Below are 21,199 nucleotides of genomic sequence, written 5' to 3' on the forward strand. Positions count from 1 at the left end.
AACGTGACAGAAGATCCCACCATAACAGGACCAAGCAGCGTGTCCAGGAGCAGACAGCCTGGACTTGGGAGGAGATATTGGACGGGAAAGGGTCCTGGACTTGGGAGGAGATCCAGGCCGGTATGGATCGCCGTCCGTGGGAGGAGACGGTGGAGGCGCGCCGTAGAGAGGAGCAGCGGCGCCAACCGGGCCGACGTCGGACACGCAAGAGGCAACCCCAATAAATTTTTAGGGGGGGGCACACGGCATGGACGACGGGGCTGCTGGAGGCAGCTACAGGGCGAGTTTGGGGATTAGGAGAGGAGGCCACCGGGTTTGGGGGGCCGGAAGGGAGGTTGGCGGAGCCTAGAGGTAGAGCAGAGCCAACTCCCCGTACTCAGGCTAGGCAGCGTGAGACTGGGCAGGTTCCGAGATATGCGGAGCTGCGTACTGTGCCGCGAGTGGTCCGGCACAGTCCGGTACGTCCTGTGCGAGCACCACGCACGTGTCGTGCTAAGGTGGGCAGGCAGCCAGGACGGAGTGTGCCGGCTCAACGCTCGTGGCCTCCAGTACCCCTCCTCGGTCCCGGATATCCTGCGCCAGTGTCACGTGCTGTTGTGCCAGTACGTGTACACAGCCCTGTACGTCCTGTGCTGATGCCTTACACAGAGTGTGTTAAGATAGGCATTCAGCCAGGACGGGTTGTGTCAGCTCTTCGCTCCAGACTTCCAGTCCGTCTCCACAGCCCGGTCCGGCCTGTTCCTGCCCCTCGCACCAAGCCAATGGTGCGCGTCGCCAGCCCGGTCCGGCCTGTTCCTGCCCCTCGCACCAAGCCAATGGTGCGCGTCGCCAGCCCGGTCCGGCCTGTTCCTGCCCCTCGCACCAAGCCAATGGTGCGCGTCGCCAGCCCGGCCCGGCCTGTTCCTGCTCCCCGCACCAAGCCAATGGTGCGCGTTGCCAGCCCGGCCCGGCCTGTTCCTGCCCCTCGCACCAAGCCAGTGGTGCGCTTCGTCAGCCCGGCCCGGCCCGTTCCTGCTCCCCGCACCAAGCCAGTGGTGCGCTTCGTCAGCCCGGCCCGGCCCGTTCCTGCTCCCCGCACCAAGCCTGTGGTGCGCATCGTCAGCCCGGTCCGGCCCGTACCTGCTCCCCGCACCAAGCCAGGGGTGCGCGTCGTCAGCCCGGTCCGGCCCATTCCTGCTCCCCGCACCAAGCCTGTGGTGCGCATCGTCAGCCCGGTCCGGCCCGTTCCTGCTCCCCGCACCAAGCCAGAGGTGCGCGTCGTCAGCCTGGTCCGGCCCATTCCTGCTCCCCGCACCAAGCCTGTGGTGCGCATCGCCAGCCCGGTCCGGCCCGTTCCTGCTCCCCGCACCAAGCCAGGGGTGCGTGTCGTCAGCCCGGTCCGGCCCATTCCTGCTCCCCGCACCAAGCCTGTGGTGCGCGTCGTCAGTCCGGCACAGCCCGTGCCCGTTTCACCGGTGCCTGGTCAGGTACGAGGGAAAGATGAACGGAGCAAAGTACAGAGAGATCCTTGATGAAAGCCTGCTCTAGGACCTCAGACGGGCGAAGGTTCACCTTCCAACAGGACAACGTCCCTAAGCCCACAGCCAAGACAATGCTGGAGTGGCTTTGAGACAAATCTCTGAATGTCCTTGAGTGACCCAGTCAGAGCCCGGACTTGAACCTGATCGAACATCTCTGGAGAGACCTGAAAATAGCTGTGCAGCGACGCTCCCTATCGAACCTGACACGAGCTTGAGAGGATCTGCAGAGAAGAATGGGAGAAACTCGAGACTGTAATCGCTGCCAAAGGTGCTTCAACAAAGTACTGAGTAAAGGGTCTGAATACTTATGTAAATGTGATATTTCCATGGGTTATTTAAATATACATTTACAAAAAAATCTAAAAACCTGTTTTTGATTTGTCATTATGGGGTATTGTGTGTAGATTGATGATGGAAAAAAACAATTTTATCCATTTTAGAATTAGGCTGTAACGTAACAAAATGTGGAAAAAGTCAAGGGGTCTGAATATTTTCCGAATGCACTGTATCAGACCTGGTTCCAAATAATATCAATTTCCTTTGAAATACGTCATGCACTACCGATTTATCTTGGCCAGCATAATGCTACCAATGGAATAGTCCCAAAAGTGCAAACCAAATCCAACTGGCATGCTGGGTAAAGTAATCTAAGCAACTGTAGTATTTGAAAGAAAACAAAATACTATTTAGACCGAGGTCTGACTGGTACATTCAATAATATTCCATAATCAGGGGCAAAGTATGGACGAGACCATGTTTTGAATGATAGACATTATTGTGTTGCTATCAGTATTCTGCAAACATGCAACATGCGACTAGACCGTGTGGACTGCATTGACTTGAAATGATCAGTCATTATCTATACCTTTAGCAGCTCGGGTATAGGAGAGGGAGAAGTGTATTGTTTGTGTAGTGTGACAAGGTGAAAACTGTACTTTGTTGTGAGTACTAATTATGCATTTAATTGTTAAATGCATTTACTTTGTTTAATGTAAAGGGAAAGGAAAGGGGGATACCTAGTCAGTTGTACAACTGAATGCATTCAACTGAAATGTGTCTTCCACATTTAACCCAATCCCTCTGAATCAAACATGTGCTTTGTGTTTTGTGCACAGCACACATACTTGATATTGTGTCTTCTAAGCCCATACGGCACCAAAGGTGTATACAGATGGAGAAATTCAGATATGATGTCATTGTTTTAACACTATAAAAATAAATGAAGAGAGTCGCACACTATATAAAAAAACTCCCAGTAATTTATTGGGTAAAACACCAATAAATAATTGTTTTAGTTTTAAACTATCGCAAGCAACATGGTTCAATGTGCAAGTAAATCAGCACAATCTACTTTTTCGTTTTTTTCGAATTGCCGCTGTCTTGGAGCTAGAATTGGAATCATGTATACTGCGCTAATGCCCATACAAAAAAAGAGTAACGGAGAGCAATGTACAATATGGAGAACTGAGCGAACGAGGCGCTTGTAGTAAGTACATGGGGACCGCCATCTTTATGCACCTTCGCCATTGGTGTACAACAATCAATCAATGATATATCAGCCATGAGTGTGAGAGCATCGAGTGTGGTTCAGCATTGCTAGGGCTGGGGGATAGTCTCGAGGTGAGTAGGTCTGCTGATCTGGGCATCTGTGATAATCCTTCACTGCCTGATCATTCTCTCCCCTCTCAATCCCCATTACGCAAGACTCTTCACTAACCCACCTGCCCTGAAACACACACACAAACACCTCTTTAACCAACAATCTGTTATTAACAGACACTCTCTATACTCCATATGTGACCCTGCGTTGCCTGGCAACCACATAGTCAACACGGCAGGATTCCGTGAGGTCCTGGAGTGTCACAGTGTGTCAGACCAGCATCACCAGCTTTCCAACATACACACACACACTTCTAGAGTTTCTCTCCTGACCCGGGCTGTGGCACACTCTAGAGTGATCTACTCTGCTCTGAGACACAGACAGAGAGAGAAACAGAGCTATGGAAAGAAACAGAGAGAGAGAAACAGAGCTATGGAAAGAAACAGAGAGAGAGAAACAGAGCTATAGAAAGAAACAGAGAGAGAGAAACAGAGCTATAGAAAGAAACAGAGAGAGAGAAACAGAGCTATAGAAAGAAACACAGAGAGAGAAACAGAGCTATAGAAAGAAACAGAGAGAAAGAAACAGAGCTATAGAAAGAAAGAGAGAGAAACAGAGCTATGGAAAGAAACAGAGAGAGAGAAACAGAGCTATGGAAAGAAACACAGAGAGAGAAACAGAGCTATAGAAAGAAACAGAGAGAGAGAAACAGAGCTATAGAAAGAAACAGAGAGAGAGAAACAGAGCTATAGAAAGAAACAGAGAGAGAGAAACAGAGCTATAGAAAGAAACAGAGAGAGAGAAACAGAGCTATGGAAAGAAAGGCATGGGGTGAAAAGGCCAGACTTCTGCGATTAGATCTGTTCCTCTGACCTTTGTGGTGTGTGTGTGTGTGTGTGTGTGTGTGTGTGTGTGTGTATACACAAGTCTGCCAAAAAGCCAAGGGGGCGTCTCCATTTCCCTTCAGCTAACCCCTAGGGGTAACAATTGGGAAGCTCATTCTGTGTGCGTGTGTGTGTGTGTAGTTGTGTGTGTGTGTGTGACAACGCATACAGAGTTTTGCCAACAATAGCCAATCATAATTCGCCAGCAATCACACATACCCCCCTCCCTCCCTCTGCACTGACGTCAGAGGAACCACAGGGACCCCAGGCACATTCCTTCCTTCCTTCCCTCTCTCTCTCTCTCTCTTTTTTCCCTAGCTTATACAGTATAGGCACATGGACACACTCTCTCTGTTTCTCTATAAAAAAATATGACCCCACAAGATATCTGATTTCATTGTCTCTTCTTTCTCATAACATTGTGTTTTTATTTTAGATCTAGTGTGTGTGACTACAAAAATGCATGTCTGCTGCTGCCCCATTATTTTGTGTGCGCGAGGGTAGTTTCCCTCAGAGCGTGATGGTCCTTTTTAGGTTGATGGGAAGGGGTGGGGGGGGTCTGACCAGAAACAATCCTCTCATCCAGTCACATGGTCCTGGGGAGGCTGCTGGCCATTGTTGATATTGGGTTTGGATGGTTTCTTCTCTACAATCTAAAACCTGTCATCTGAGACACATTGTGTCACTGAATAAAGGGGAGGCTGTTAGTATAATCACTACTCAATTTGATTGTCTTCTCTCAGTCAACTGAACATGATTAGTACTTTTTTGAGATAGTGTTTAATCCAAGTGAGTGCATTTAAAAGTGTGTGTGTTTTTGTGTGTGTGTGTGTGTTACCATGGCGTCCAGTAGGTGGATGCATCGCAGCAATTCAGGTCTGGTCTCACAGTAGAGGCGGAACAGCAGTCTGCCGATGGGCTGCTTCTCACACAGGCTCATGTAGTCCCGATCTGCCAGAAACACACACACACACACACACACACACACACACACACACACACACACACACACACACACACACACACACACACACACACACACACACACACACACACACAGAGACAGACAGACAGACAGACAGAGACAGACAGACAGACAGACAGACAGACAGACAGACAGACAGACAGACAGACAGACAGACAGACACAAAAACAAAGACACAAAAACACACACAGACACTAGTATAAAAATTTGGATAGACCTAGGCACGTTTACAAACACTGACAACACACCAGTAACGTGGCACGCAAGTAATACTTGCAAAAACACACACAGACGCAGACACAGTAATGTACCGATGCTGTTGCCCAGCTCAGTGCACTGGCTGATGTGGGGGAAGCGGAGGATCTCCTTCCATTTCTTACTCCTGCCTTTCCGCTTCCCTCCTCCACCTGCGGAAAGAGAGGAGAGAAGGGAGGAGGGGGACAATCAACTACAATACCAACAACTGAGGATCTGTGCTTACACACACTCACACACACACACACACACACGCACACGCACTAACAACTGAGGATCTGTGCTTACACACACACCAACAACTGATATGTTCTACGCTGAGGCACACACACACAGTTTCTGAGGGCACAAACACACACTATTAGTTTCAGTATGGGAGAATGAGAGAAAAAGATAGAGAGCTCTGCAACTGACAAATGAGTGCAGCTCAGGGCCCTGAATTAACTCATAGGCATTGTGATTATGTATCATTTATACATTACATCTCACTTCCTCTCCAAATCCCTTTTCTCTCTTTCTTTTGCTCTCTCCGTTTTATTTTCTTCCTCTGTGTAACGCTCCGGGGAATGTGGCCATCCCGAGGCAGAACAGTGTATGTGTGTGTGTTTAACAGAGAATACAATCCCAGCCAGTCAGATTCCCGTCGGAACATAGAGCTTGGCCAAAGCAGATTCCATCACTAAATAACCCTGAATATGCTTCCAGCATAGGGCTCTCTCACACACACACGCATCAACATCAGATGATAAACCATGTTTGCTACTGAAAATGGTGCTAATGTTCACTAGGTTTGCCCTTCCCTGTCTCACACTCACATTGTTTGGGATAGTCTGGCATGAGAGTGATGGAGAGGGATGGAGAGAGAGAGAGCGAGAGAGCGAGAGAGCGAGAGAGAGAGAGAGAGAGAGAGAGAGAGAGAGAGAGAGAGAGAGAGAGAGAGAGAGAGACAGAGAGACAGAGAGACAGAGAGACAGAGAGACAGAGTGGTAGAGGAGAGAGCGAGGGCTACAGACAGACGGACATCTTTAAGCAATAATCCAGGAACGCTCCAACAAGTATGTAATGTGTTAACCACTCACTGTGTGTAAACGCTTTAGCAGCTTTCACATCCTTTCCTAACCCCCCCAACTCTTTCTTGCACACCGACTGCTACCACAGACCCTCCCCTCAAGCCTCAGTCTAACCTGGGTTAAACAATGGGCCTCCCTCCTCCCCTCATTCAACCTCACTGAACTGACATTGACTTGATAGGTGAAAGCTATGTAGTGGAACCGTTGCGGAGGTAAGCCTTTCAGGCAACACATGCCCTGACCAGGAAAAACTGAGAGGCTATAACTAGGAGCCAGAGATTTTCCTGGTTGGGTCACATGGTCTCCAACGATGGAATATAATGGAGATGTAACTCCAACAAGTCAACAGGTGTAACTAGTGAATTATTAACCCTGATCTTATACATCCTAAAATAACTATTGGGCCTTAGCAACAGTAACTATGACATTCTTACCCCAGCGCACTTCCCTAGCTACATTCACACATCTTCTCAGAGAACAGAAATACGACACTTTATGATTCAATGGGGAAAATGAATGAATAAGTGACAGACAGGTGAGACGCAGTCAGGCTTATCAGAAAGCTGGGCTGGTTAGAGCAAGAGACTATGGTGGACATCATATCATATATGGTAAACATATGGTCTACGAGGCTCATAACTGAAAGAGGCCCATCAAATAGAGAATTACAACATGTCTGATTCTCTCCCCTTCTCCACAGTGTTTTCTCGTTCATTCCCTTCATGGATTTACAATGAATAGACAACGGTTCCACTACATAGCTTTCACCTATCAAGTCAATGTCAGTTCAGTGAGGTTGAAGGAGGGGAGGAGGGAGGCCCATTGTGTAAGAAAGACAGTCCATTACACCAATACACCATTTTAAAATCCCTAACCACGTTTCCATCCACAGTTTTTATGTGAGTAAAGTCATACTGTATAAAAAATTATCACGACAGCTGTGATGGAAACAGGTCGTTTCAGTACAATTCTATAAAATACCATAAGATAATTTGTTCGTTCAACATAGTGGGATATTTTTGTGTCAGTAAAATGTAATCTGCAAGAAATGGTGGGGGAAATGCCTTTATGTGTAAATGTAGATATAGTAACCATCATATCAAAGTAAACTTGGAGTCACGCGATGATATGGTGTGTGGTCCTCATCCCACTATGACTTGGGAAACCATGCAGTTTATTAGGCTACAGATTAAATCAATTATGAACTTCACAGGGTGGTGAAAGTGCAGGGTGATCTTGATGCTCCTTTCTAATAAATATCGAGGGTCTTATTCTGGTGACATGATGATTGACGCTTGACTGCCGTTTGACAAATACTAATATTCTCGCTCTTATCCATCATCGTGTAGGCCACCCTACCCGCAGAGCCTACCCACACTCAATCTGCCAGCTGTTGGCTACAGTGCATGCGCCAAGACCAGAGTAGGCACATTTGCTATTTAACGCAACAGTTTTTCTGACAAAACTTTCGTTAGAGTTGAAAATGCGATGGAAACACATTGAATTTTAGATTTTTATTTGGTACATGACAATTAAACCGAAAAAGTACATTTTGTGTGCACTATGTCATCACACACTGACTTTTACTCGCAACAAGTCAGTTTGATGGAAACACACCACTCGTGGGAAAATGCTCATATTATCTTTATGCAGATTTTTGAATATTCGCATGAAGATCTGTCGCCAGTTGGATGGAAACCTAGCTATTGAGGAGAAGTGATTAAGTGTATACGTCAGGGAGAAGTAGACATGTAGACATTGAGGAGAGAAGAGATTATTTATGTGAAGGGTCAATCTCAGGTCAATGTTATTGTGTCTAAGCAGCTTGGTCCTCCACCCGGTCTTTCAATACAACACGATGCTGCTGTTACACTGATGTTATACTAGGGAAATTGTGTTTCCATAGCTAGGGCTGACACTGAGGACTTGTGAAGAGCAGAATAAACAACCTCTGCATAATCAAAACAGTTGCTTTGTGAGAAGATGTTAAAGTTCAGAGCTAGCCATTGTTATGTAAATGCAAGCTGAAAAGTACCATTGGCCTGTCTTTGGCCCCAGGTGAGAGCAGGTCCACCGGAGCCATGACCCAGTCAGACACGGGTGTCGGCCTGCGTAGATGTAAACAGAAAAGTCTGAGCCTTTTGGGTAAAACACCAGGTAAATCATGTATGGATGTACTTGACCACAGTACTCCTTCTTCTTCCCTCTGCATCTACTGTACCAGAGGTGGGCAAACTTTTTGGCTTGATTTCGAAATTCAACGGAGGGCCGCACAGATTTTTGGAGACCTATTTATTTGCGGTCCAGAAAAAAGGGCAATTACTTGAAAATATATAGGTAAATCATCATTTCTACGTCCTTTCTATCTTGGTTTAGACATTCAAGAGTGACCTGGAGTGTTTTCTTAACCCATAATAATAAGAATCCCCCCCCCCCAAAAAAACATAATATAGAAATATTTGTTTTACTCAAACTTCCAGCGGGCCGGATTGAATGGGCTCGCGGGCCGGATTCCGGGCTGTAGTTTGCCCACCCATGTACTATACCCTATTCTCTCTCAGTCTCTCCCTTCCTCTCTCAGTCTCTCCCTTCCTCTCTCAGTCTCTCCCTTCCTCTCTCAGTCTCTCTCTTCCTCTCTCAGTCTCTCCCTTCCTCTCTCAGTCTCTCCCTTCCTCTCTCAGTCCCTCCCTTCCTCTCTCAGTCTCTCCCTTCCTCTCTGTCTCTCTGTCGCTCCCTTCCTCTCAGACTCTTTCTTCCTCTCAGACTCTCCCTTCCTCTCTCGGTCTCTCCCTTCCTCTCTCGGTCTCTCCCTTCCTCTCTCGGTCTCTCCCTTCCTCCCTCTGTCTCTCCCTTCCTCCCTCTGTCTCTCCCTTCCTCCCTCTCTCTCCCTTCCTCTCTCAGTCTCTCCCTTCCTCTCTCGGTCTCTCCCTTCCTCTCTCGGTCTCTCCCTTCCTCTCTCGGTCTCTCCCTTCCTCTCTCGGTCTCTCCCTTCCTCTCTCGGTCTCTCCCTTCCTCCTTCTCTCTCCCTTCCTCTCTCAGTCTCTCCCTTCCTCTCTCAGTCTCTCCCTTCCTCTCTCAGTCTCTCCCTTCCTCTCTGTCTCTCCGTCACTCCCTTCCTCTCAGACTCTCCCTTCCTCTCAGTCTCTCCCTTCCTCTCAGACTCTCCCTTCCTCTCTCAGACTCTCCCTTCCTCTCTCAGTCTCCCCCTTCCTCTCTCAGTCTCTCCCTTCCTCTCTCAGTCTCCCCCTTCCTCTCTCAGTCTCTCCCTTCCTCTCTGTCTCTCCCTTCCTCTCTCAGTCTCTCCCTTCCTCTCTCGGTCTCTCCCTTCCTCTCTCGGTCTCTCCCTTCCTCCTTCTCTCTCCCTTCCTCTCTCAGTCTCTCCCTTCCTCTCTCAGTCTCTCCCTTCCTCTCTGTCTCTCCGTCACTCCCTTCCTCTCAGACTCTCCCTTCCTCTCAGTCTCTCCCTTCCTCTCAGACTCTCCCTTCCTCTCTCAGACTCTCCCTTCCTCTCTCGTCTCCCCCTTCCTCTCTCAGTCTCTCCCTTCCTCTCTCAGTCTCCCCCTTCCTGTCTCAGTCTCTCCCTTCCTCTCTCAGTCTCTCCCTTCCTCTCTCAGTCTCTCCCTTCCTCCCTCTCTCTCCCTTCCTCTCTGTCTCTCCATCGCTCCCTTCCTCTCAGACTCTCCCTTCCTCGCAGACTCTCCCTTCCTCTCGGTCTCTCCCTTCCTCTCTCGGTCTCTCCCTTCCTCTCTCGGTCTCTCCCTTCCTCTCTCAGTCTCTCCCTTCCTCTCTCAGTCTCTCCCGTCCTCCCTCTCTCTCCCTTCCTCTCTCAGTCACCCCCTTCCTCTCTCAGTCTCCCCCTTCCTCTCTCAGTCTCTCCCTTCCTCTCTCAGTCTCTCCCTTCCTCCCTCTCTCTCCCTTCCTCTCTGTCTCTCCATCGCTCCCTTCCTCTCAGACTCTCCCTTCCTCTCAGACTCTCCCTTCCTCTCTCGGTCTCTCCCTTCCTCTCTCGGTCTCTCCCTTCCTCTCTCGGTCTCTCCCTTCCTCTCTCGGTCTCTCCCTTCCTCTCTCGGTCTCTCCCTTCCTCTCTCAGTCTCTCCCTTCCTCTCCGTCGCTCCCTTCCTCTCCGTCGCTCCCTTCCCCTCGGTCTCTCCCTTCCTCTCTCGGTCTCTCAGTCTCTCCCTTCCTCTCTCAGTCTCTCCCTTCCTCTCAGACTCTCAGACTCTCCCTTCCTCTCAGACTCTCCCTTCCTCTCTCGGTCTCTCCCTTCCTCTCTCGGTCTCTCCCTTCCTCTCTCGGTCTCCCCCTTCCTCTCTCGGTCTCCCCCTTCCTCTCTCAGTCTCCCCCTTCCTCTCTCAGTCTCTCCCTTCCTCTCTCAGTCTCCCCCTTCCTCTCTCGGTCTCTCCCTTCCTCTCTCGGTCTCTCCCTTCCTCTCTCGGTCTCTCCCTTCCTCCTTCTCTCTCCCTTCCTCTCTCAGTCTCTCCCTTCCTCTCTCAGTCTCTCCCTTCCTCTCTGTCTCTCCGTCACTCCCTTCCTCTCAGACTCTCCCTTCCTCTCAGTCTCTCCCTTCCTCTCAGACTCTCCCTTCCTCTCTCAGACTCTCCCTTCCTCTCTCAGACTCTCCCTTCCTCTCTCAGTCTCCCCCTTCCTCTCTCAGTCTCCCCCTTCCTCTCTCAGTCTCTCCCTTCCTCTCTCAGTCTCTCCCTTCCTCTCTCAGTCTCTCCCTTCCTCCCTCTCTCTCCCTTCCTCTCTCAGTCTCTCCCGTCCTCTCTGTCTCTCCCTTCCTCCCTCTCTCTCCCTTCCTCTCTCAGTCTCTCCCGTCCTCTCTGTCTCTCCATCGCTCCCTTCCTCTCAGACTCTCCCTTCCTCGCAGACTCTCCCTTCCTCTCGGTCTCTCCCTTCCTCTCTCGGTCTCTCCCTTCCTCTCTCGGTCTCTCCCTTCCTCTCTCAGTCTCTCCCTTCCTCTCTCAGTCTCTCCCTTCCTCCCTCTCTCTCCCTTCCTCTCTCAGTCTCCCCCTTCCTCTCTCTCAGTCTCTCCCTTCCTCTCTCAGTCTCTCCCTTCCTCCCTCTCTCTCCCTTCCTCTCTGTCTCTCCATCGCTACCTTCCTCTCAGACTCTCCCTTCCTCTCTCGGTCTCTCCCTTCCTCTCTCGGTCTCTCCCTTCCTCTCTCGGTCTCTCCCTTCCTCTCTCGGTCTCTCCCTTCCTCTCTCGGTCTCTCCCTTCCTCTCTCAGTCTCTCCCTTCCTCTCCGTCGCTCCCTTCCCCTCAGACTCTCCCTTCCTCTCTCGGTCTCTCAGTCTCTCCCTTTCTCCCTCTCTCTCCCTTCCTCTCTCGGTCTCTCCCTTCCTCTCTCGGTCTCTCCCTTCCTCTCTCGGTCTCTCCCTTCCTTTCTCAGTCTCTCCCTTCCTTTCTCGGTCTCTCCCTTCCTCTCAGACCCTCCCTTCCTCTCAGACTCTCCCTTCCTCTCTCGGTCTCTCCCTTCCTCTCTCGGTCTCTCCCTTCCTTTCTCAGTCTCTCCCTTCCTTTCTCAGTCTCTCCCTTCCTCTCAGACTCTCCCTTCCTCTCTCAGTCTCTCCCTTCCTCTCTCGGTCTCTCCCTTCCTCTCTCGGTCTCTCCCTTCCTCTCTCGGTCTCTCCCTTCCTCTCTCAGTCTCTCCCTTCCTCTCCGTCGCTCCCTTCCTCTCCGTCGCTCCCTTCCCCTCAGACTCTCCCTTCCTCTCTCGGTCTCTCAGTCTCTCCCTTCCTCCCTCTCTCTCCCTTCCTCCCTCTCACTCCCTTCCTCTCTCAGTGTCTCCCTTCCTCTCAGACTCTCCCTTCCTCTCAGACTCTCAGACTCTCCCTTCCTCTCAGACTCTCCCTTCCTCTCTCGGTCTCTCCCTTCCTCTCTCGGTCTCTCCCTTCCTCTCTCGGTCTCTCCCTTCCTCTCTCGGTCTCTCCCTTCCTCTCTCTCTCTCTCCCTTCCTCTCTCTCTCTCTCCCTTCCTCTCTCTCTCTCCCTTCCTCTCTCGGTCTCTCCCTTCCTCTCTCTCTCTCCCTTCCTCTCTCTCTCTCCCTTCCTCTCTCTCTCTCCTTTCCTCTCTCAGTCTCTCCCTTCCTCTCTCAGTCTCTCCCTTCCTCTCTCAGTCTCTCCCTTCCTCTCTCAGTCTCTCCCTTCCTCTCTCGGTCTCTCCCTTCCTCTCTCGGTCTCTCCCTTCCTCTCTCGGTCTCTCCCTTCCTCTCTCGGTCTCTCCCTTCCTCCCTCTGTCTCTCCCTTCCTCCCTCTGTCTCTCCCTTCCTCCCTCTCTCTCCCTTCCTCTCTCAGTCTCTCCCTTCCTCTCTCGGTCTCTCCCTTCCTCTCTCGGTCCTCTCTCGGTCTCTCCCTTCCTCTCTCGGTCTCTCCCTTCCTCTCTCGGTCTCTCCCTTCCTCTCTCGGTCTCTCCCTTCCTCCTTCTCTCTCCCTTCCTCTCTCAGTCTCTCCCTTCCTCTCTCAGTCTCTCCCTTCCTCTCTGTCTCTCCGTCACTCCCTTCCTCTCAGACTCTCCCTTCCTCTCAGTCTCTCCCTTCCTCTCAGACTCTCCCTTCCTCTCTCAGACTCTCCCTTCCTCTCTCAGTCTCCCCCTTCCTCTCTCAGTCTCTCCCTTCCTCTCTCAGTCTCCCCCTTCCTCTCTCAGTCTCTCCCTTCCTCTCTGTCTCTCCCTTCCTCTCTCAGTCTCTCCCTTCCTCTCTCGGTCTCTCCCTTCCTCCTTCTCTCTCCCTTCCTCTCTCAGTCTCTCCCTTCCTCTCTCAGTCTCTCCCTTCCTCTCTGTCTCTCCGTCACTCCCTTCCTCTCAGACTCTCCCTTCCTCTCAGACTCTCCCTTCCTCTCTCAGACTCTCCCTTCCTCTCTCAGTCTCCCCCTTCCTCTCTCAGTCTCTCCCTTCCTCTCTCAGTCTCCCCCTTCCTGTCTCAGTCTCTCCCTTCCTCTCTCAGTCTCTCCCTTCCTCTCTCAGTCTCTCCCTTCCTCCCTCTCTCTCCCTTCCTCTCTGTCTCTCCATCGCTCCCTTCCTCTCAGACTCTCCCTTCCTCGCAGACTCTCCCTTCCTCTCGGTCTCTCCCTTCCTCTCTCGGTCTCTCCCTTCCTCTCTCGGTCTCTCCCTTCCTCTCTCAGTCTCTCCCTTCCTCTCTCAGTCTCTCCCCGTCCTCCCTCTCTCTCCCTTCCTCTCTCAGTCACCCCCTTCCTCTCTCAGTCTCCCCCTTCCTCTCTCAGTCTCTCCCTTCCTCTTTCAGTCTCTCCCTTCCTCCCTCTCTCTCCCTTCCTCTCTGTCTCTCCATCGCTCCCTTCCTCTCAGACTCTCCCTTCCTCTCAGACTCTCCCTTCCTCTCTCGGTCTCTCCCTTCCTCTCTCGGTCTCTCCTTCCTCTCTCGGTCTCTCCCTTCCTCTCTCGGTCTCTCCTTCCTCTCTCGTCTCTCCCTTCCTCTCTCAGTCTCTCCCTTCCTCTCCGTCGCTCCCTTCCTCTCCGTCGCTCCCTTCCCCTCGGTCTCTCCCTTCCTCTCTCGGTCTCTCAGTCTCTCCCTTCCTCTCAGACTCTCAGACTCTCCCTTCCTCTCAGACTCTCCCTTCCTCTCTCGGTCTCTCCCTTCCTCTCTCGGTCTCTCCCTTCCTCTCTCGGTCTCCCCCTTCCTCTCTCGGTCTCCCCCTTCCTCTCTCAGTCTCCCCCTTCCTCTCTCAGTCTCTCCCTTCCTCTCTCAGTCTCCCCCTTCCTCTCTCGGTCTCTCCCTTCCTCTCTCGGTCTCTCCCTTCCTCCTTCTCTCTCCCTTCCTCTCTCAGTCTCTCCCTTCCTCTCTCAGTCTCTCCCTTCCTCTCTGTCTCTCCGTCACTCCCTTCCTCTCAGACTCTCCCTTCCTCTCAGTCTCTCCCTTCCTCTCAGACTCTCCCTTCCTCTCTCAGACTCTCCCTTCCTCTCTCAGACTCTCCCTTCCTCTCTCAGTCTCCCCCTTCCTCTCTCAGTCTCCCCCTTCCTCTCTCAGTCTCTCCCTTCCTCTCTCAGTCTCTCCCTTCCTCTCTCAGTCTCTCCCTTCCTCCCTCTCTCTCCCTTCCTCTCTCAGTCTCTCCCGTCCTCTCTCAGTCTCTCCCTTCCTCCCTCTCTCTCCCTTCCTCTCTCAGTCTCTCCCGTCCTCTCTGTCTCTCCATCGCTCCCTTCCTCTCAGACTCTCCCTTCCTCGCAGACTCTCCCTTCCTCTCGGTCTCTCCCTTCCTCTCTCGGTCTCTCCCTTCCTCTCTCGGTCTCTCCCTTCCTCTCTCAGTCTCTCCCTTCCTCTCTCAGTCTCTCCCTTCCTCCCTCTCTCTCCCTTCCTCTCTCAGTCTCCCCCTTCCTCTCTCAGTCTCTCCCTTCCTCTCTCAGTCTCTCCCTTCCTCCCTCTCTCTCCCTTCCTCTCTGTCTCTCCATCGCTACCTTCCTCTCAGACTCTCCCTTCCTCTCTCGGTCTCTCCCTTCCTCTCTCGGTCTCTCCCTTCCTCTCTCGGTCTCTCCCTTCCTCTCTCGGTCTCTCCCTTCCTCTCTCGGTCTCTCCCTTCCTCTCTCAGTCTCTCCCTTCCTCTCCGTCGCTCCCTTCCCCTCAGACTCTCCCTTCCTCTCTCGGTCTCTCAGTCTCTCCCTTTCTCCCTCTCTCAACCTTCCTCTCTCGGTCTCTCCCTTCCTCTCTCGGTCTCTCCCTTCCTCTCTCGGTCTCTCCCTTCCTTTCTCAGTCTCTCCCTTCCTTTCTCGGTCTCTCCCTTCCTCTCAGACCCTCCCTTCCTCTCAGACTCTCCTTCCTCTCTCGGTCTCTCCCTTCCTCTCTCGGTCTCTCCCTTCCTTTCTCAGTCTCTCCCTTCCTTTCTCAGTCTCTCCCTTCCTCTCAGACTCTCCCTTCCTCTCTCAGTCTCTCCCTTCCTCTCTCGGTCTCTCCCTTCCTCTCTCGGTCTCTCCCTTCCTCTCTCGGTCTCTCCCTTCCTCTCTCAGTCTCTCCTTCCTCTCCGTCCTCTCCCTCTCTCTCTCCCTTCTCTCAGTCTTTCCTCCCTCTCGTCTCTCAGTCTCTCCCTTCCTCCCTCTCTCCCTTCCCTCTCTACTCCCTTCCTCTCTCAGTGTCTCCCTTCCTCTCAGACTCTCCCTTCCTCTCAGACTCTCAGACTCTCCCTTCCTCTCAGACTCTCCCTTCCTCTCTCTCGGTCTCTCCTTCCTCTCTCGGTCTCTCCTTCCTCTCTCGGTCTCTCCTTCCTCTCTCGGTCTCTCCCTTCCTCTCTCTCTCTCTCCCTTCCTCTCTCTCTCTCTCCCTTCCTCTCTCTCTCTCCCTTCCTCTCTCGGTCTCTCCCTTCCTCTCTCTCTCTCCTTCTCTCTCTCTCCTTCCTCTCTCTCTCTCCTTTCCTCTCTCAGTCTCTCCCTTCCTCTCTCAGTCTCTCCCTTCCTCTCTCAGTCTCTCCCTTCCTCTCTCAGTCTCTCCCTTCCTCTCTCAGTCTCTCCCTTCCTCTCTCGGTCTACCCCTTCCTCTCTGTCTCTCAGACTCTCCCTTCCTCTCAGACTCTCCCTTCCTCTGTCGGTCTCTCCCTTCCTCTCTCGGTCTCTCCCTTCCTCTCTCGGTCTCTCCCTTCCTCTCTCGGTCTCTCCCTTCCTTTCTCAGTCTCTCCCTTCCTTTCTCGGTCTCTCCCTTCCTCTCAGACCCTCCCTTCCTCTCAGACTCTCCCTTCCTCTCGGTCTCTCCTTCCTCTCTCGGTCTCTCCCTTCCTTTCTCAGTCTCTCCCTTCCTTTCCTGGTCTCTCCCTTCCTCTCAGACTCTCCCTTCCTCTCTCGGTCTCTCCTTCCCTCTCTCGGTCTCTCCCTCTCCTCTCTCGGTCTCTCCCTTCCTCTCTCGGTCTCTCCTTCCTCTCCCCTCAGTCTCTCCCTTCCTCTCCTTCGCTCCCTTCCTCTCCGTCGCTCTCCTTCCTCTCTCGTCTCCCTTCCCTCAGACTCTCCCTTCCTCTCTCGGTCTCTCAGTCTCTCCCTCTCTCCCTCTCTCTCCCTTCCTCCCTCTCACTCCCTTCCTCTTGTGTCTCCTTCCTCCCAGACTCTCCCTTCCTCTCAGACTCTCAGACTCTCCCTTCTCTCAGACTCTCCCTTCCTCTCTCGGTCTCTCCTTCCTCTCTCGGTCTCTCCCTTCCTCTCTTCGTTCTCTCCTTCCTCTCTCGGTCTCTCCCTTCCTCTCTCTCTCTCCCTTCCTCTCTCTCTCTCTCCCTTCCTCTCTCTCTCTCTCCCTTCCTCTCGGTCTCTCCCTTCCTCTCTCGGTCTCTCCCTTCCTCTCTCGGTCTCTCACTTCCTCTCTCGGTCTCTCCCTTCCTCTCAGTCTCTCCCTTCCTCTCTCAGTCTCTCCCTTCCTCTCTCAGTCTCTCCCTTCCTCTCTCAGTCTCTCCCTTCCTCTCTCGGTCTCTCCCTTCCTCTCTGTCTCTCAGACTCTCCCTTCCTCTGTTGGTCTCTCCCTTCCTCTCTCGGTCTCTCCCTTCCTCTCTCGGTCTCTCCCTTCCTCTCTCGGTCTCTCCCTTCCTCTCTGGTCTCTCCCTTCCTCTCTGTCTCTCCCTTCCTCTCTCTGTCTCTCAATCGATCCTTCCTCTCTGTCTCTCCGTCCCTCTCAGACCCTTCCTTCCTCTCAGACTCTCCCTTCCTCTCTCGTTCTCTCCCTTCCTCTCTCGGTCTCTCCTTCCTCTGGTCTCTCCTTCCTTTCTCCAGTCTCCTCCCTTCCTTCTCGGTCTCTCTTCCTTCCTCTCGGACTCTCTCCCTTCCTCTCTCAGTCTCTCCCCTTCCTCTCGGTCTCTCCCTTCCTCTCTCGGTCTCTCCTTCCTCTCCGTCTCTCCTGTCTCTCCCTTCCTCCCTCTCTCTCTTCTCTCTCGGTCTCTCCTTCCTCTCTCATCTCTCCCTTCCTCCTGTCTCTCCATCGCTCCCTTCCTCTCAGTCTCTCCCTTCCTCTCTTTTCTCTCCCTTCCTCTCGGTCTCTCCTTCCTCTCTCGGTCTCTCCCTTCTCTTCTCTCGGTCTCTCCCTTCCTCTCTCGGTCTCTCCCTGTCTCTCCCTTCTCCTCTCTCTACCTTCCTCTCTCGGTCTCTCCTTCCTCTCTCAGTCTCTCCATTCCTCTCTCTTCTCTCCCTTCCTCTCTCGTCTCTCCTTCCCTCTCAGTCTCTCCTTCCTCTCTGTCTCCTCCTTCCCTCTCTAGACTCTCCTTCCTCTCTCGGTCTCTCCCTTCCTCTCTCGTCTCTCCCTTCCTCTCTCGGTCTCTCCCTTCTCTCTCTCCTTCTTCCTCCTCGTCTCTCCCTTCCTCTCTCGGTCTTCTCCCTGTCTCTCCCTTCCTCTCTCAGTCTCTCCTTCCTCTCTCAGTCTCCCCTTCCTCTCTCAGTCTCTCCCTTCCTCTCTGTCTCTCCTTCTCTCTCTCAGTCTCTCCCTTCCTCTCTCGGTCTCTCCCTTGCCTCTCTCGGTCTCTCCCTTCCTCCTTCTCTCTCCTTCCTCTCCCAGTCTCTCCTTTCTTCTCTGTCTCCTCCGTCCTCCCTTCCTCTCAGACTCTCCCTTCCTCTCAGACTCTCCTTCCTCTCTCAGACTCTCCCTTCCTCTCTCAGTCTCCCCCTTCCTCTCTCCAGTCTCTCCCTTCCTCTCTCAGTCTCTCCCTTCCTCCTCTCAGTCTCCCCCCCTTCCTGTCTCAGTCTCTCCCTTCCTCCTCTCAGTCTCTCCCTTCCTCTCTCAGTCTCTCCCTTCCTCTCTCAGTCTCTTCCTTCCTCCCTCTCTCTCCCTTTCCTCTCTGTCTCTCCCTTGCTCCTTCCTCTCAGACTCTCCCTTCCTCGCAGACTCTCCCTTCCTCTCGGTCTCTCCCTTCCTCTCTCGGTCTCTCCTTCCTCTCTCGGTCTCTCCCTTCTCTCTCAGTCTCTCCCTTCCTCTCTCAGATCTCCTCCGTCTCTCCTCTCTCCTCCCTTCCTCATCAGTCACCCCCCTTCCTCCTCTGTCTCCGTCCTTCCTCTCTCAGTCTCTCCTACCTCTCTCAGTCTCTCCGCTTCCTCCCTCTCTCTCCTTCTTGTCTCCCATCGCTCCTTCTCTCTCTTCCCTCTCCAACTCCCTTCCTCTCTCATTCTCTCCCTTACCTCTCTCGTTCTCCTCCCTTCCTCTCCTCGGTCTCTCCTTCCTCTCTCGGTCTCTCCTTCCTCTCTTCGTCTCTCCCTTCCTCTCTCAGTCTCTCTCCTTCCTCTCATTACCGTCGTCCCTTCTCTCATTCGCTCCCTTCCCTCGGTCTCTCCTTCCTCTCTCGGTCTTCTCCTCAGTCTCTCCCTTCCTCCTCAGACTCTCAACTCTCCCTTCCTCTCAACTCTCCCTTCCCTCGGTCCTCTCCTTCACCTCTCTGGGTCTCTCCCTTCCTCTCTCTGGGGGTCTCCCCCTTCCTCTCGGTCTCCCCCTTCCCTCTCTCAGTCTCCCCCTTCCTCTCTCAGTCTCTCCCTACCTCTCTCAGATCTCCCCCTTCCTCTCTGGTCTCTCCTTCCTCTCTCGTCTCTCCTTCCTCTCTCGTCTCTCCATTCCTCCTTCTCTCTCCTTCCCTCTCTCAGTCTCTCCCTTCCACTCTCTCAGTCTCTCCCTTCCTCTCTGTCTCTCCTCCTCCCTTCCTCTCAGACTCCTCTCCCTTCCTCTCAGTCTCTCCCTTCCTCTCAGACTTTCTCCTTCCTCTCTCAGACTCTCCCTTCCTCTCTCAGACTCTCCTTCCTCTCTCAGTCTCCCCCTTCCTCTCTCAGTCTCCCCCTTCCTCTCTCAGTCTCTCCCTTCCTCTCTCGTCTCTCCCTTCCTCTCAGTCTCTCCCTTCTCCCTCTCCTCTCCCTTCCTCTCTCTAGTCTCTCCCCGTCCTCTCTCAGTCTCTCCCTTCTCTCTCTCTCTCCTTCTCTCTCAGTCCTCTCTCCCTCCTCTCTGTCTCTCCTTCGCTCCCTTCCTCCAACTCTCCCTTCTTGCACTCTCTCCCTTCCTTGGTCTCTCCCTTCCTCTCTGTCTCTTCCTTCCTCTCTCAGGTCTCTCCCTTCCTCTCTCAGTCTCTCCTTTCCTCTCATCAGTCTCTCCTTCCTCCCTCTCTCTCCATTCACTCTCTCAGATCTCCCCCCTTCCTCTCTCAGTCTCTCCTTCTCTCTCGTCTCTCCTTCCTCTCTCGGTCTCTCCCTTCCTTTCTCCTGTCTCTCTTCCTTTCTGTCTCTCCCTTCCCTAGACCCTCCCTTCCTCTCTCGGACTCTCCCTTCCTCTCTCTGGTCTCTCCCTTCCTCTCTCGTCTCTCCCTTCCTTTCTCAGTCTCTCCCTTCCTTTCCTCGGTCTCTCCCTTCCTCTCAACTCTCCCTTCCTCTCTCGGTCTCTCCCTTCCTCTCTAGGTCTCTCCCTTCCTCCTGGTCTCTCCCTTCCTCTCTCGGTCTCTCCCTTCCTCTCTCAGTCTCTCCCTTCCTCTCCGTCGCTCCCTTCCTCTCCGTCGCTCCCTTCCTCTCCGTCGCTCCCTTCCCCTCAGACTCTCCCTTCCTCTCTCGGTCTCTCAGTCTCCCCTTCCTCCCTCTCTCTCCCTTCCTCCTCTCCCATCCCTTCCTCTCTGCTGTCTCCCTTCCTCTCAGACTCTCCCTTCCTCTCCCAGACTCTCAGAACCTCTCCCTTCCTCCTCAGACTCTCCTTCCTCTCTCGGTCTCTCCCTTCCTCTCTCGATTCTCTCCTTTCTCCTCTCTCGGTCTCTCCCATTCCTCTCTCGGTCTCTCCTTCCTCTCTCTCTCTCTCTCCCTTCCTCTCTCTCTCTCTCCCTTCCTCTCTCCTCTCTCTCTCCCTTCCTCTCGGTCTCTCCCTTCCTCTCCTCGGTCTCATCCCTTCCTCTCTCGTTCTCTCCACTTCCTCTCTCGGTCTCTCCCTTCCTCTCATGTCTCTCCCTTCCTCTCTCAGTCTCTCCCTTCCTCTCTCAAGTCTCCCTTCCTTCTCCCCCTTCCTCTCTCGGTCTCTCCCTTCCTCTCTCTGTCTCTCAGACTCTCCCACTTCCTCTGTTGGTCTCTCCCTTCCTCTCTCGGTCTCTCCCTTCCTCTCTCTAATTCTCTCCCTTCCTCTCTACGGTCTTCTCCACTTCCTCTCTCGGTCTCTCCCTTCCTCCTCTCAGTCTCTCTCCTTCCTCTCTGTCTCTCCTCATCCCTTCCTCTCTTCTCTCTTCTTCACTTTCCTCTCAGACTCTCTCCCTTCCTCTCTCACGATTCTCTCCTTCCTCTCTGGTCTCTCCTTCCTCTCTCGGTCTCTCCCTTCCTTCTCATCTCCCTTTTCCGTCTCTCCCTTCCTCTCACTCCTTCCCCTCTCACTCTCTCCCTTCCCTCTTCTCTCCTCCCCTTCTCTCTCGGTTCTCTCCCTTCCATCTCTTGGGTCTCTCCCTGTCTTCTCCCTTCCTCCTCCTCTCTCTCCCTTCACCCCTCTCTCGGTCTCTCCCTTCCTCCTCTCAGTCTCTCCTTCCTCTCTGTCTCTCCATCCTCCCTTCCTCTCGACTCTCCCTTCCTCTCTTGGTCTCTCCCTTCCTCTCACCGGTCTCTTCCTTCTCTCTCCTCGTCTCTCCTTCCCTCTCTCGGTCTCTCCCTTCCCTCTCTGCGGTCTCCCTGTCTCTCCCTTCCTCCCTCTCTCTACACTTCCTCCTCTTCGGTCTCTCCCTTCCTCTCTCAGTCTCTCCATTCCTCTCTCGTCTCTCCTTCCTCTCCTCGGTCTCGCTTCCCTTCCTCTCTCAGTCTCTCCCTTCCTCATCTTCTCTCCATCTCTCCTTCCTCTCACTCTCCCTTCCTCTCCTCTCTCCTCTCTCTCTTCTCTTTCCTCTCTGTCTCTCCCTTCCTCTCCTCTCTCTCCCTTCCTCTCTCGGTCTCTCCTTCTCTCTCTTTGTCTCTCCCTGTGTCTCTCCCTTCCTCTCTCAGTCTCCCCTTCC

At 53.0% G+C, this 21,199-nt stretch overlaps 1 protein-coding gene across 2 annotated transcripts in view; it reads right to left on the minus strand.

The window, feature by feature from the left end:
- Positions 1-21,199, minus strand: part of LOC121581869 (G protein-coupled receptor kinase 5) — a 71,947-nt gene that overhangs the window by 16,130 nt on the left and 34,618 nt on the right. For both annotated transcript variants that reach the window (XM_041897251.2, XM_041897250.2), the window contains exons 2-3: positions 5,301-5,396; positions 4,843-4,955 (exon numbers count right to left, since the gene is read on the minus strand). In XM_041897251.2, the coding sequence (XP_041753185.1) occupies positions 4,843-4,955; positions 5,301-5,396 (209 nt within the window). The remainder of the gene's footprint in view (positions 1-4,842; positions 4,956-5,300; positions 5,397-21,199) is intronic.

The sequence above is a fragment of the Coregonus clupeaformis genome, chromosome 18 (assembly GCF_020615455.1).
Source record: "Coregonus clupeaformis isolate EN_2021a chromosome 18, ASM2061545v1, whole genome shotgun sequence".
In the NCBI taxonomy this organism is placed as follows: Eukaryota; Metazoa; Chordata; class Actinopteri; order Salmoniformes; family Salmonidae; genus Coregonus; species Coregonus clupeaformis.